This window comes from Emydura macquarii, unplaced genomic scaffold (assembly GCF_026122565.2).
Source record: "Emydura macquarii macquarii isolate MOO-44397 ecotype Brisbane River unplaced genomic scaffold, CSIRO-AGI_Emac_v2 contig_1876, whole genome shotgun sequence".
Taxonomy (NCBI): Eukaryota; Metazoa; Chordata; order Testudines; family Chelidae; genus Emydura; species Emydura macquarii.
In genome coordinates, this window is record NW_027132013.1 from 25,702,873 (window position 1) to 25,718,528 (window position 15,656).

Here is a 15,656-nt window from a genome sequence, read left to right on the forward strand (position 1 = left end):
GTGTCTCAAAGGCGGTGGCAAGCGGAGGTGGTAAGCAGAGACCACAAGGTTAGGCAGGGGCAGGCACACTGGGCTCCCCAGGCACTCCGACCCCAGCCGGGCTAACAGGGCACGCCGGGGTGCAGCCTCCCGGACCGACTCGCCCGGCCTCCCTCAGGGCGCGCTCTCCCGCCTCACAGCAGGGGCCGGCTGGGCGGGGTCGCCGCAGCTCAGGCAGCGTCGCGGGGAGCCGCGGGGGGCAGCACGGAGCAGCTTCGCGGCCCCGCCCAGCGCTCGATGGTGCGGGCTCGGGGGCGGGGCGGGGCGGGGCGGCTCTTAGCTTAGCTTTCCGGCTCCGGGGTAGCAGGAGGCAGCCGGGCGGGGCGGTCGGTGCTGCTGCTGCTGCTGCTGCTGCTGCTGCTGCTGCTGCTGCGCGGGATGGTGCTGCTGGAGAGCGAGCAGGTGCGGGCCGGGCCCCTCTCCCGGGCTTCATAGCCCCCCGCGCCCGCCTCCAGGGACCCCAGGCCGGCGGGGGCGGGCTGCCGGGCATCTCTTCGGCCACTGTCCGGAGCGGAGCCGTGCCACACGTACGGGGCCCCTGTAGGGGAGGTGTCCCGGGCTGGCCGCCCACCGTTGGCTGGGCCGGGCTGCTCCGTGGCCGCAGCCGGCACGATGGCAGCAGCGCCCCGGTCTGGGCGCAAGATGCCCCCCTACGATGCGGGCCGGGCGAGCCAGGGCGTGGGGTGAAAGCACCGCTGACCCTCCCGGGGGCGCAGCAGGGCCGGCGAATCTCCGGTGGCTCGAGCTAGGCCGAGTCTGGGCTGCGTCTTGTTTGCCTGGTTGCAGGCAGCGGTGGCTTGAAGGGGCCATTGGCCGGCAGCAGAAGCGCAACGCTGCGGGCCTGGCTGCTCTAAGGGGCCGTTTCACCCCGGCTTGTGGGGGTGGTTTCTTTCCTGGCCTTGCACTCCTTAGGGGCCGGTGAAAATAGAGGGGTCGGGCTGACTTTCAGGTTCGCATAGGCCAGCAAATTACTGGCCTGTTTGATTTGCAAACCCTCAAGGAAAGGTGTAAATCCAGCTGACGTGTTTTCCACTGATTTAAAAAATATAAACTTTTTATAAAAGAACACACTAATACAAACACTCAGTGCTACTAAAACGGACACAATTCTGCATGGTAGATTTTACAAAACATTGCTGATAAACCTAAATGTTTGGACCCAGTGTTCTCCACAGGCTTACTTTAAATAGCTTAGCTGCCTGTGCCTTTTGGATGAAGGAGGCTATCTATATAAACACTTTCTTCATACAACACTTGCACTGATTTAACCCATGCAAATTGTGTGTATAAGTTGTTGGGAAGCATTGTGTTGTAAGATTGCTACTGTAGTGAGACATCAGCTGTTAATTACATTGAGAATGGCAATATTTGCTATCTAGCAGAAAACTGTCCTGTGTGTTGATTTTTTTTTCTCAGTGGCAGTTCTTAACCAGAGATGGGTCTCTTTCATTTGCAGTTCTTGACAGAGCTAACAAGGCTTTTTCAAAAATGCAGAACCTCAGGCAGTGTTTACATAACACTGAAAAAATGTAAGTATCAGTGCCTTTTGTATTGGCTTGAAGGGACACAGTCAGTTTAATTCAAAGTTCTTCTGTTCCTAATAATTTAATGACATTAAATGACAATTTAAAAATATTATCTTGTTGCTATGTATGCTCTTTGTATACTTTTTACATTTCTCTCAGCTTGGACAAAGAAAAGTCAAGTCAGTTTCACTTTCAAATTCTTAGTGATGTGATGTTTGAAATTTAAACATTGCAGGGAAATGTTGAACAGTTCTCATTGGAACTTTTTAAAATAAATATGGAAATTATATTCTCAGAATTATAAAAACTGCAGAGAGGAGGAGAACAGCAAAACAGCTCACTATCCATTCCTGTGGGGATGGCATATGCTGCATAACTTCAGGGTATAACCTTTGATATGGTGCCTTGGATTCCAAATTGCTTTGAAAGCTAGTGGTATACAGCTTGGTGGTGGTGGTGGCAGGCATCCTCTTGATGCACTAAGATTTTGGATAAACTTACTAGTTTTAGTAAAATCTGGATAAACAGATTAAAACATGCTTTTGGTTTTCAATACAGATGATGGTCGAACAAAACCCATTCCACGTAAGGGCCATGTGGAAGGTTTTGAGCCAGCAGACAATAAATGTCTTTTGAGAGCAACAGATGGAAAGAAGAAGATTAGCACCGTGGTAAGCAGCAAATCTGTGTCAGAGAGAGCGTGCAAACTCATTTGTTCGTGAAATAACTTTGTATGATTGAGGCTGAAGGCCAACTTTAGTTCATGTAAAATTGTCTGGAATTTTTACATGTGGTGGATAAACCATCAGTGTCAGGGATGACGGCAGTCACAGCTTGGGCATAGGGAGATAGCCTGGACATTTGGATGCTGGAGACATGGGGCTCAGCATTCCTAAGAGAATTTGAATGTGCTGTGGGAGAACTTGAATGGATGTCACAAATGAATGAAAATTAATCTGAAGAGAGTGCCTTATGTTGAAAAACTAGCCAGGATAACTTAGTCTGTAATAGAGAGACAAATGAAAAGTGCTGGAATAAGCAGATAAGTAATTGGCTTGGGATTTTACATTGACATTTGTATCTGTTTGAAAGTGTGTAGATTTGGAGATGAAATGCTACTCTCTTACTGAAACATGACTTAAATGGTGGGGGGGAGGAGGAGGAGATGAGGTAGGGAAGGGAGAACTGTTACCAAGAGTACTTTCCTGTTATCCTTCCACATGGTCTCTGTATCCATATTGATGCCAACTCAACATGTGACTGAATGTGATCACTTGATCGGACAGCTTCAGGTTAAGTGCTGCTAGGTGGGACCAGGTGCTGTAACTGACAGGCAAATGTCTATTGAAATCTTTAGTCCTAGGATAAAATGTTTACTGTATTTCATGCTGAACACCCTAATTTGCTTTTCACAGGTAAGCTCAAAGGAAGTAAATAAATTCCAAATGGTAAGTTTCCTATGCCCCATGTCTCTCTTCTTCCCTTTTTGTTCTGTATTGTAAGGAGGAATATTCAATAATTTAAGTGAAAACATTGAAGCTACAAATCATTCACCTATCCCAAAATGGGTAGGTTGGTTAAGTACTTAAAAGTTATAGGATAGGTGCTTTCAACAAATTGAAGTGTAGCTCTCTATCTTGGTATGTATATAGACTTCCCATCTGTATTTGTATGAAATTCTCCAAAGCATCTTATTTATCACTGTGGGGAAGAAATGGGTGATTGTTTCCTGATGAGTTTGAAGAGTCTGTAAAAAGGAGCTATATGGAAATACAGGTTGTCTAAATGGAAGACTTTGTATAGTTTTTATTTTTAACCACAGTGCACTGCCTCTGAGTACTTGATCTATCTTAAAGTGGTTATTTCATGATTGCAGGCCTATTCCAACCTGTTGAGAGCGAACATGGATGGCCTGAAGAAGAAAGACAAGAAAAGCAAAAATAAGAAAAGTAAAGCAACACAGTGATGGAACAGAACGTCTTTCCATCACTGCAAGATTCGCATTCTAGCCTTCAAAGTCCATTTCTTCCTGAGTCACCACTTTTCTTTGGCTGTGGAATAGTGAGATGTGAACAATACTAGCACTTCAATAAAATGAAAGTAAAAGGTGGTTTCTGTAGATTGTTTGGCAGCAGTATTCACAGGGTTACACTGACACCTCTTCACTTTCAGCTGCCAACTAGTTTTGTATTTGCACTAGTGTATTCTTAAGCAGGATGGTCAGTGTAAACTATTTTGGGGAATACTACTGGCTGGTCACAAGGGCAAAGTGAGAATAGATCTTAAGTAGCAGCGACTGAAAACAATTTTGTAGATAGGCCTTATGTAAACTAAGTAGGTAAGTTGAGAAGTAGTAGGAACATTGATATTTTTTTCTATTAATTTAGCTTCTAGCAGTTGCTGAAGGATAAGCAGCCAAAAAAGCAAGTTCTAGAGCTTCATATGTTCCAGTTGTAATGTCTGTTTTAGTAAGTATCATACTTCTGAATACGTGTCCAGGGATTTGCAGCTTCTTACTTTGAATGGTTAAATTGTAAATACAGGATCTCCTGATGCTTTGGTATGAACAAGTAATGTGAAAAAATATTTACTTTGTTTAAAAGGAACATCAAATGCATGTGGTTGAAATGATTACTGCAAGTTTTAGTCTTTAGTGAATGAGTGGTCTGATCATATGTTTGCAGTGGGGATCCAAGCAGCCAGTCACGTCTCATACTACTTACACGTAGTGAGACGGGCATTAGAACCTCTACTTGTGCACACATATAGAACCTTTTGTACTTGTATAAATAGGTATGGACTTTCCTTGAAGCATTCTGAGCTGTCTATAATTTCTGTTCTAAAACACAACTGGCCCCCTCCTCTGGAGAAAGAGGAAGGTAATGTCTGTACTCACTCTTTGCTGAAAGTAAAGGGTGATAGCTAGCCTTAGTATGACCTCCTACATGCTGCTATATAATAAAGGGGTAGAGACACTGCAGCTGGAAAAGTCACTTAGTACAGGACTAAGCAGCAGCTCAAATAAAGGTAGTGTACTTGTGGAAAAACAATCCACGTGGATGTAAGGACCTTATACCTGTGTAATCAAACCAAATGCTAGGGTCAAACTCTGAATGGGAAGAACTGCTGGACGTTTGCGTGGCAGAACTCCAACACCCACTCCTCAGCAAAAGATAGTTAAGCAATCCTGTAAATAAAGTTGTACCCTTAATTAACAGGGGGAAATGGTATGAATGTCTCTTATCACAGCACTTAAGTGCTGCAGTTGTGGAGCAGGATCCAGATCTGCTAGGCCCCATGCAAACTAACAAAAACCATCCCTGCCCCAAAGAATTTACACTCAAAGATGTTAGGATTGCTTAAGTCTCTCTCCTAGGATCCTATTCTTAACACTGCTAACCTCTTAGGCTGGAATTTTCCATATTGGATTTCTGCCTGAGGATGGTTTTGTTTGGTGGGGAAAGTTACAGCCAACACAGGTCAGCTGTTTCTGAAAATGTTTAGGAAAAACATTTTAAGATTCTTAAAGTTTCTCAGTGGAACAGTGTTAGCACCTCCCTATTTTGGAGTAAAGATGTGAAACTTTGCAGCTGGTGGGGTACTCTGGGATCAGAGAGGATAGCTTTCTGCTGTCCTAGAGAAATTTCACTCAACCTTGATTGAATTATAAGCTTCTAAAAAAAAATCACCATTTGCATATGCTTAGAGGCATGTTAGCAAAATATGCTGCTATCTGTACCAGCTCTGGGCCAAGACTTTTCTTGAAATTGCTTCTCACTGCAGCCAGATACCAGAAGAGGCTGTCAGAGGCCATAGAAAAAAAGTGATCTGACTTAAATGTAGATACTGGGGAAGACCAATGAGAGCAGAGGGGAAATGGTGGGTATGTAACCATAAAAAGACTCCCCTCCAGATGCACAAAGGGGGGAAGTTAAGGCAATTTACCTTCACTTTTAAAAATGCCTAATAAAAAAAAAATTCGAGAAGGAATGAGTAACTTCTCTCTCTATGTAAGCTGTTGGGACACAATGGTGTTTATTTTCAAAGCAAACCTCTCCCTCATTCCAAAAAGATCTGTTTATATTAGTGTTGTAAAATTCATTCCTGCTGATTCTTGCACTAAAAATGAATGTGCTATCGGGGGATTGTAGGACGCCTTATTTTAAGATCACAGTTGAGTAAGAACATTCAGGGGGTTTTCATCCCATATGCTGCTGCTTAATACCATACATATTTGAAAAACACTGGCTACTCAGTTAAAACAGCTTTTTTAGTGAAAATTTAAGTTAGTCCTATTCAGTAGCTTGCAGCATTAACTGATGTGATAAGACAGCTGCAAAATATAGAAATTTGGGAACAGCTCTGCAATTCTTTTGCTGAGTTAGTTTCACTTTCCCATTCATTTTCTTTGCTTAACACTGATGCTGTGCAAGTAATATGACTATGCATTAAGAAATAACCATTTAACATTTATTTTGAACTTTTTTAGATGACACTTAAGTTTTACATATAAAAATGCAAAGTATAAAGCAGGACACTGCACGCTAAAAAAATAAAGGCAGTAATTGCCCGAGTCTTTTTATATCACAGCTTATTGAAATTCCATGAAAGTATATATTCCTATATCAAAAGTCGTAATGAATGTGCTTCAACTAATTCACATTTGATTGATAGTTTTGGTTCCAGATTATGCAGATTTTGGTAATGTCCCGTGCTATTTAAGTATTCCACCAACTCTTGCCTCTTTAGAACTAAAACAGAATTTTGTAGTAGTCATCTCGATAAGAGTACAGGATAAGTATAGGAATTCTGTAGAGGGAAAAAAACCAATATTAGAATTTACTTCCAAGAAAACAGAGTAATTCAGTGATCATTCTAAAGGTTCCAAAAAATATTTTTTTTTCTTCTAGAGCCAGGAGAATTCAGTGGCTATCATTTGCTCTTAAGAGGTTAGAGATGGGAAAGATCTTCTTAGTAAATCCTGCTATAAATGCAGGATTAGTCTAAATTTTTCTTGTGCTATGTCCACTTACTTTAAAAGTAATAGTACTTCTAGTTTCCCTGAAGACTATTTCACAAGCAAAGATCCCACTGTTGCTTTTCCTAAAATTTAGTCTAATTTTTTCTCCTAATTTCAGCCCTTTCCTCATTATACCTATTTTTTGCTATCCTAAATAAGAATTCTCTCAATCCCTTAATGTTTCCAGATGACTAAGGCTTTGAATTCTAGAACAGAGACTTATGTAGTTTTCTTCCACTTAGGCAGAAGGAGAGAGAGATTTCACTTTGACCGTGTGGTCTAATTGATGTAGGGTAACATTCACCATCATTGGCAATCCAGGTAGCAGATATTTTAATGGAATGTCAGCACTTCAAAGAATACTGCCCTATGAAGCTATGCTGAAGAATATTTGTGAAAGGGTTAGTGTTGCTAAATAAATATATTAACATTTTTTTTAACATAAAAGGGCTAAGTTAGGATTGATAAAACTTCTCATTCTACAGTAGCTTTAACATTATTAAATTGGCTTTCAGTAGCAGCTGAGTGGCAAAGAATCAATTTGAGAGACCTCTAAACTAACTTCAATATAAAGTGTTTTTTCCTGATAAGGCTCTGACTCACAAATTTAGTTTTTTCTCAGATAAAGTAGAAGTAGATCCTCTGGAAGTCTGCTACTAAAGGAGAGTGTGCCGTCACTGGATTCTGGTATTCAAAGCTTTGTAAGCCACTGAGGAATACTGGAATTTGTCTACACTGTTGATGCATGACTAGTATCTTGTTTCATTCTTTTCTGAAGTGTTTGATATCTTCAGTACTGAAAGGCACTATTATTAGAAAGCCAAATTCTAGTTTCACTGAATGATTCAACCAAAGTTAACTGAATATTGCTCTCGAAGGGGGAAGAGTGGCTCTCAATGGACTGCACAAAAAGTCAAATATTAACTTTGAAACATTCAATTTTTAATAAAAATGAAATTGTCAATGAAAAGTTAAACCAGATTTGAGTTCTAAATTATTTTCTCTATCTACACATTTCTTTTCTGCATTTATGCTTAGGGTATTTTAACACGTTTTACTGCATATAAATGGAAAGAGTTTAAGTCTTTTCAACTATGCCAAATACCTGCAGCTTCCACCAAAATCAGTGGGAGTTATGGATACTCAGCAGTTCTAAAATCCAAGTCTTTGTGTGTCAAGGAAATTCTGCACAGCTGACATAAGAGAACAGATTCCCAGCTATCAGAACACACATCTGTCCAAATATGTTACTAGTTACACTGCCAAAAGCCAAATGTGTAAATTACATGGAAAGGAAAATGTGAGATTAAATGTGAGCTAACATCTCCCTGCCTAGAATTTTACATATTCCACAGTTCAGTTATATACTTCAGTACATATTACAAGATTTTTCTTATAGTTGTATAACTGTGGTGTTTAGATGAATGTTAGGTCACACCTTAAGACCATAAAAATGGGGACAAGAGGACCAGTCAGGTGTGTTCACCTTAAGGTAAACTGAGGAGTAATTTTAGGAAATATCCATATGGAGTAAGACACTTTTTAAAAGGGTCTATTCTTTGCCTTTCTCTAGAGAAAATTTACAGCAGCCCATTTACCAGAGTTCAAATGTGTGGAATGGCTCAATTGTTGTGGCACCTACAGCAGTGTAACAAATACATTACCTTTTTTCTATTTTGATATTGTAAATTTCATCACAAATGGATTTTAAGTATCTCTGCTTCGGCAATCGTGACATCAATTGTCTCACAGTCGTGTAAAAAACTTGTTCATCTTCATCACACTAAGGAAAAAGAATGAGGTATTTTCATATATATTACATTGCATTATGAAAGAAAAATATAGCGAAAAAGGACTAGCAGTGAATGGTTTATTTTTCTGAAGGTCATGCAGGCAGAATATCAGTTACTCCTTAACCTGCCAAAGAAGTAGCTGCTTGAAACAAAATGCACAAAACTACATGTACAATTTGGCTCTGTTATAGCACAGATCTTTGCAAGGAGGCTGCTGGTCATCAAATTCTCCTCTCCTACAGTATGACAGCAAGCATCATGGCTTGAGCAGCCCACTCTTCCTCTACAGAGTTATCACCACAGTGAAAATGCTTGCATCCTCCTTTCCCACCCATATTCTTTTGCCTGTACAAACAGCAGATCATACTTTGGTGCCTTCTGCCAGAAGATGGGCTTTTTCCCTTCTGAACTGATCAAGGCAAAAAAAGAATATCTGATATGAACATGATTTCGATGTTTCTTCGATTTCCAATATTTAGGCTACTTACACAATTGTGTGGCTGATTTAACATTCCTATGAGCATCTTTACTTAGCATCACTTGATATTGTGTATATATATTTTGCACTTGTATTAACATTAACATTTATTAATTTCTTGACTCAAAATAAGTTTCCCACTATACCCTTCTAAAGGTAATATGCAAATTTGCCAGAACTACTTGCAGTTCTCTAGTCTCACCAGCAGGTGGCACTGTAATACAAACAGCTATAGCAGAGCATAATTTTGGCTCCTGCTACATTCAGCACAGCCTGTGCCTTTTGCATGTTATGCTGATCAATTCTAATACTTCAACGGGTTATGATTTATTTAAATATAAATAGGCACTGTTTGGTGTGGCTTTATTTTCTGTTTCTAAGGCATCTACAGTACTTTACCATATAGGCACATTAAACATTTTAAAACAAATTATTTCAATTTGTCACTCACGCATGTTTAAAAACAAACTTCTCAATAGTTAGATCTGATAACTAATTGCCAGAGGACTAACTCTGCCATTGAGAGGTAGATATGAAGGACAAGCAGGGAAGTCCAGCTACAACCCCAGGCTGGTGGGGAAGAGGAGGACTGATAGGATTTCTTTCAGGAGGCTATTAGACTGTTGTTTAGTATCAACGTCTTTCATATTAAGTTCTGTGTAGTAGAGGACTGCCAAATTTTAAGCCACACCACTTTTCCCCACTGGAAGGGAGAAGGAATTTGTCACTTCTCCACCCTCAGCTTTCCAACAACATTGAGGAATGGGAATATGGTTTTTGCTTACTTGACTCAGTTCCTCTGTTTATGCTGTTTGGGTCATCCTCCCTCACTAAGAACTCCAGTGCACACCTTTGGTGCAGCGTACTCCCATGGTGCAGTAGAGTAAAACTGGCAATTTACACTATAGCTCATAGGGTTCTGAACAGTAGCAGTAAAACTGATCAGAATCATGTTAATCTCAATGGCTGCTGCCTGGGAAAGCCATGGGCAGCCACATTGTGGCACTGCTGCTGTCTGCAGCCTCAAGACAACATTGCTCAGTTCACATTCAGAAGGTTATTTTCATAAACAAAGACTAAAAACCCCACCACCTCACTGGGTAAAGTTTCCTACTTGTGCATTTGGCAAATGAATTTTTCAAGGCCTGTTCTAAACCCTTTATATCTGTACAGAATTTGTTTAGCCTTTCTTAAATCTTTTAAAAGAAAAACTGGGTGAGAATTTTACCATTGACTTCAATAAGGACAAGATTTCACCCTATTAACTTTAAACCTTTGAAAACCTACTGTTAAATCCAAATTACATACACACGACCATTGCTTACCTCTAATGATAAGAAGTGTATTATGGTTTCTTTTGACAGATCTACCTGCAAAAAACAGCAGGGCAAAGAGGTCAATGTCAAGGAATCAAATGTTATATAGCTTACAAGTAAAAATAACTTATTTTGCCGGTTCTATTCCTGTCATCACTTTGGCCATTTGAAGATCCCAGTACTCAAAAAAGGGTCAAAAATGTAATCTCTAATTCATAAAGAAGCTTTGCAAACACATTTGGACTGCATCAGAATTTTACATATTTCTGAAGGCAAGTTATATTTGGCAGATCTCGTCTGTGTATATGGAAAGTCTTCCCTTTATTTCAAAAAAGGTGAACATGTTTGTTCGTAAAGGGCACTTGGGAAAGATGCACCGTTTTTAAGCTCTTCAGAGAGTGTTGAGAGGGAACCTAGAAAGTAACATTTAAATGTTCTTTATAGTGATAATGTAACAGCAAATTATTATTAAATCCACTACCATACAGGACTTGGAAGGAGCTGTACATCTACACATTATATAATTAGGGGCAAGTAGTTAAAATGTAAACATTTTGCTATACACTCAGCAGTCAATTCATACAACAGGCAACATTTCTCACTATACTAGCTAAACGTATGGGTTTTATTTTACAACAAATTTCTAAATTTGGTTACAATTGCCATTTCTAAAATTTGAGATTATTGCTGGTGACAGACACCTTGCTAGCAATTAACATTAATGACTCGAGTGTCAACCTGTGTAATGACCAGACATTTGCCATTTAATTTAGGCTTTAGCAAAGAGACTTACTGCTAAAATTTCAATCTCACTTGTTTTCTGTTGCAGATTAGTAATAAAGGTCTGGAGTCTTGTTTGTACCTGCAAATTAAAATGAATAGTGGGTAAAAATTTCAGGAAACAGAAGATTTAATCCTTGATAATAAACTTTGATGTGCCAGATGGTCAACTGCTAACTAGGAATATGGGGGCATCTTACATTAATAGCAGGAGTGTGAGCACAGGGCTCATGTTCACTCATGAAGTATTTTTGCCAGTAGTGAGTAGGAGTGGTAAGAGAGGATACCAGGACTATTGAGGTTAGGCAGAATGCACACATGATTGTGAATTTCCCGAGACAGAATCAAAGCTATGCTTCTTATGGGCACTTGTGGAGGCCATCTTTCACAAAGTTAAGAGAAGACACCACTCGAATCAGAGATGAGCAGCAGAATCACAGAAGGCAGTCCTATAATACGCTGTAGCTCCTCTGCAGCTCAAAGACGACGGCTGCATTTTGGGCAATAGGATATTGAATTGCTGGTACATTCAGTCCCACAGCATTACATATTGCCTTCTTTCCAGAGTAGGATGAGACAGAATCCAGCATTCTATAAAAATTGTTACGTTCTTGCATACAAAAATGTGCTTTTCTGACATGAAGAGAAAGTTACGTTCCATCATACAATCCAAATATTTTGGAAGTCAGTAAACCCTGAATATTCTATCCTCTTCGGAGCCTGTTCCTTTTTTCCCTTACATTTAGTATATTTAGCATCCACATGAGGAAAACTCCATCTATCTTTTGTACAGTGACTGGTCTAACATTACAGCACTTTGTTTTAGGCAAAATGGGCATTGTTTGTACACACCATGTTGGATAACTTTTGCTTACATCCACTACCTGGAGAGGACATAATGAAGCATTAAGCTATAGAGGGCACGTTTGAATCCACTGCATACACACTAAATACAAAATCTATGTTTAATTTGTAACCTTAACATTTTCTTAAGCACTCAAAAGTTAGGAAGTTCCAGAATTAAGGTTCCGCATACAATCTTCACTGAGCTCTCTTGTACACATGCATTATGATTGCCCCAAATCATATGGAAAATCTGTGTCAGAGTCAAGAACTGGTCTCCTTGGATCACATTCCAATGCCTTAACACCCTTGAAAAAAAATCAATTTTCCTCTTCTTGCAACTCCTTTGCTTCATTCACTATCCATTCTGCAGACTAAACAAGGCACTGATTCTGCAGGACAAATAGCTTGTGAGGCTACATGCAGGCTGGAAAAAAAAATCAACCGAAAACTGAAAAGAAAAAAATCTGCATATACCTGAGTTTCATAACGCCGTCTGACACTGGCAGACAATTTTTCAGGAGCTAGAAAACTCACATTTGGCACTACTGAAGTTCCATGTGGTTCAAATAAACCTAAAATACAAATAGTTTGAGAATGTAATTTCTCCACGTAAACAAGCATGTTATATATTCTTTTAAACAAAACCAATCCCCCCACTAATCTTAATGGGTCAAGACTTATTTATAAGGATACAATTCAGTCACGGATTCTGTGACTTTTGGGGCAGGGTAGGATCAGAGGCCTGCCCCAGGGCCGCTGCCCGACAGCTGACTGGCGGCCAGGCCCAGGGCCGCCAGGGTAGCAGCCCAGGTTGTCAGTCTCCCCTGGAGCTGGAGCAGCAGCAATCAGTCCCTGCCATTGGAGCAGTGGCAGGGCTGAAGCAGCTGCAAGCTCCAGCAGCTCGGTTTGTCCCCTCACTCCCAGGGTATTTTTATTAAAAGTCGTGGACTGGTTGTGGGCCTCCATGAATTTTTGTTTATTGCCCATGATCAGTGCCTAGCCCCCAATGGTGAGCGTCTGCTTGATCTAGTGTGGGACCGGTGCCATCCTGCCAGGACCGAAGCCTTCTGTGCTGGTGACCAAGAGCAGTGTCATGCCAATGCCGCTGGGCTCCTCCGGTACTGGCGTTCTTCCTTCTAGTGACCGTCTCGATTACAGGCAGCATGCCCTTGGGGATCAATGCCTCGAGGGTGGCGATCTTCTCCACGGTGACCTAGCTTGTGGAGAAGAATGTTGGGGCTCCGGAGAACAGTGCTGCCACTGGGGGGGTCCCATTGGGGGGTTCCCCTTTGACACCAGCGCCCTCTCCTTTGCCTGGTCCGTCTGGGGCATTGGCATTGGAGGTAAGGGCAGGGCCATCAGGTTGCTTGCTGGTTGAAATGCTTCCGGCATTGATGGCACCACGAGCTGCAGATGTCCTCTTCCACTTCCCGGAGTCGTAGGGTGCTCTCTGGTAGGGCTTGGAGCCCTAGGCAAGGCCTGTTCCTGCAGGGACTGCTCAGCCTGCTGTGTCTGTGCCGCTCCAGTGTTTGACCCCATGTCCTTGGCCTTCCTTTGTGCAGGGGAGTAGTTCCTCTCTGAGCACCATTTCTTTTGCTTCTTCTTCGACAGTAAAGAGGAAGCTCAGTGCCACTGTGGTTCCAGTGCTGGAGGAGCCCTCTGCACCGACACGGTGTTCGGTACTGAGAGGGAGCAAGCCAGTCTCCGAGCTGCCTCTATCAATAAGGCCTTCAGACGGACTTCCCATTCCTTTTAAGTCCACAGTCTGAACGCCTTACAGATCCGACACTTGTCTGAAGTGCCTTGGGGAGTCGCACAGGAAGGACAACTGTCGTGGGGGTCGCTAAGCAAGAAGGGTTTTCTGCAGGACTTAAGTCTTGAAGCCAGATGATCAGGGCATGCCCTGCCACCAGGTGGAGGTCCCTAAAGGAACTACCTTACCTACTAAATTATTTACACTATCAACTAACTGCTTAACAGCTACTTAAGGGAACACTTAACACTAAACTGCTAAGAGGCACTTGCAGAGGCAGCAAGCAAGACAGTTCCAGTAACCGTCTGTGGCTGAAAGAAGGAACTGAGGGGTGTAGGGCCAGCAGTGCCTCATATACCACGTCATGTGCACCGGACTCCAGGGGGCGCCAAAGCTGGCCCTACGGGCACTGCTAAGGGGAAAAAAATTCTGGTAACCGTGCACAGGAGGAGGGGGGGCAGCGCTCACACCTACAATAGAATCAACATGAGCAAGCACTTGAAGAACCACCTTTGAATTTTCTGTGGAATTAATGCCAAATTTAAAAAAAAAAAAATCCTACAAATCATAAACCACAATTTCTTTTTGCAGCATATCCTATATCAAAGATGATGAAATAATGCTTAAAAGAAACTATGCTCAGACCAATAGTAAAACATTTTAAAGAGAAGGACACACTGAATAAACTGTAAAATTAAATATTTTGAAATCTAAGTAAAAATTATCATTTTTAATATACCATCTGAAAAATGATGTCTTTAATTTCAATAGCATTGTGACACCCCACCTTAATAGCCTATTAAAAAATGTAAGTAAAGGTGTATCATTTCTAAACTAATAATCATAGAAAACAAAACTAAATTTACCCAAAAGAGAATCCCAGTGCACCCACAAAGCCTGGAGGTAAGCACTCAGTTACCCAATTTGTATATGGAAATTTGTGTTATTGAGTATAATGCATATGTGATGCAGGCTCACCAGGGGCCAGCTCATGCCAAGGCCCCTAAGCCTCAATGAACACTGACAAATGCATAGATGGAAACTAGTCTAGTTTACATGTGTGTTAGCATTGCTAAAATAGATGTTAAGTTTATAAGAATGTGTTTAGACTTTATGACATGCTTATAGGATGCTGCATGTATTAATCTTACTTACAACATCTGTACTCCATGTTATAAGGTAATACTAGCTATAAAGGTATTTCCTCTGAAACTGCAAACCCAGTCAGGAGAGAAGCATGACCAAATGTGAAATACTAGTTTACCATAAAAAATGTCATCTCTCCAACAAAAGAAGGCCCAGAGACACCAGACAAGCCATTGTGGAACATCAGTGGACAAGACTTTGTTGATTGCTCCCCCTTCCCCAACACCCATGAAGAGGAGATGTGCACAAACATTTGTCCCATCAGCTTGAATTCTGGGGGAAGGAATACAAGTCTTTGACAAGAAAGAACTGTATCTCTGTGCTGTTTGAACTCTGAAGGGCAAAGATATGTAAACATAAGCAAGGGATCCCCAGCTGTTTGGCCTAGATTAGCCCTAGCGGATTTATAGAGCTTGCATATTATAGCAGTTGCTATTACCTTTTGGAACCTAATACTGTAACTCATCTGTATATGTTTACCTGTCTTAACTTTGTAAATAACTCATTTCTTTTTTCTTAGTTAATAAATAGTTAATTTATTAATTATAGGATTGGCTGTAAGCATTGTCTTTTGTGTAGGATATACGGTGCAACTGACCTGCGATAAGTGGCTAGTCCTTTGGGTCCGGGAGTAACCTGAATATTGCTGTGATTTTTGGTTAAGGGACCCTCTATCACAAAGGAAAGTTTGTCTGGGTGGCAAGATAGACCAGAATACCCCAGGGAACTGTTTGTGACTCCATGTTAAGACTGTTATAGTGCTTGAAAAGTTCAGACTTGCTACTTGGTTGGTGAAATTCAAGTACAGCATTCACAACCAGTTTGCACTTTGTACCCTGATTTGTAACAGTCTGCCCTGAGGTTGGTACTCATCTTTGTGAGCCACTCCAGACAGCTTGACAGCATATGTGTGCAATTTTTGTGACTGCAACTTAGTGACTCACCCTGGAAAATCATCT

General features: G+C 41.3%; 2 protein-coding genes across 3 annotated transcripts in view; one reads left to right on the forward strand and one right to left on the reverse strand.

Moving 5' to 3' along the window:
- Positions 1–386: 386 nt before the first annotated feature.
- On the forward strand, positions 387–3,675 carry SRP14 (signal recognition particle 14). Its single transcript, XM_067558020.1, has 5 exons — positions 387–441; positions 1,496–1,568; positions 2,124–2,236; positions 2,981–3,013; positions 3,442–3,675. The coding sequence occupies exons 1-5, from the start codon at positions 418–420 to the stop codon at positions 3,529–3,531; spliced, it is 333 nt and encodes a 110-aa protein (XP_067414121.1). The 5' UTR covers positions 387–417; the 3' UTR covers positions 3,532–3,675.
- A 2,338-nt stretch (positions 3,676–6,013) lies between these two features.
- The window catches only part of EIF2AK4 (eukaryotic translation initiation factor 2 alpha kinase 4), a 64,810-nt gene continuing 55,167 nt past the window's right edge, over positions 6,014–15,656 (reverse strand). For both annotated transcript variants that reach the window (XM_067558018.1, XM_067558019.1), the window contains exons 35-39: positions 12,273–12,370; positions 10,966–11,034; positions 10,182–10,226; positions 8,250–8,368; positions 6,014–6,374 (exon numbers count right to left, since the gene is read on the reverse strand). In XM_067558018.1, the coding sequence (XP_067414119.1) occupies positions 6,317–6,374; positions 8,250–8,368; positions 10,182–10,226; positions 10,966–11,034; positions 12,273–12,370 (389 nt within the window). In that variant the 3' untranslated portion in view covers positions 6,014–6,316. The remainder of the gene's footprint in view (positions 6,375–8,249; positions 8,369–10,181; positions 10,227–10,965; positions 11,035–12,272; positions 12,371–15,656) is intronic.

Bases quoted from the DNA above. Each gene is read 5' to 3' on its own strand.
- SRP14 (XM_067558020.1), top strand. From the start codon at position 418: ATGGTGCTGCTGGAGAGCGAGCAG. The intron at 442-1,495 runs GTGCGGGCCGGG...TTTCATTTGCAG, and splicing joins TGCTGCTGGAGAGCGAGCAG to TTCTTGACAGAGCTAACAAG. The intron at 1,569-2,123 runs GTAAGTATCAGT...TTTTCAATACAG, and splicing joins TTACATAACACTGAAAAAAT to ATGATGGTCGAACAAAACCC.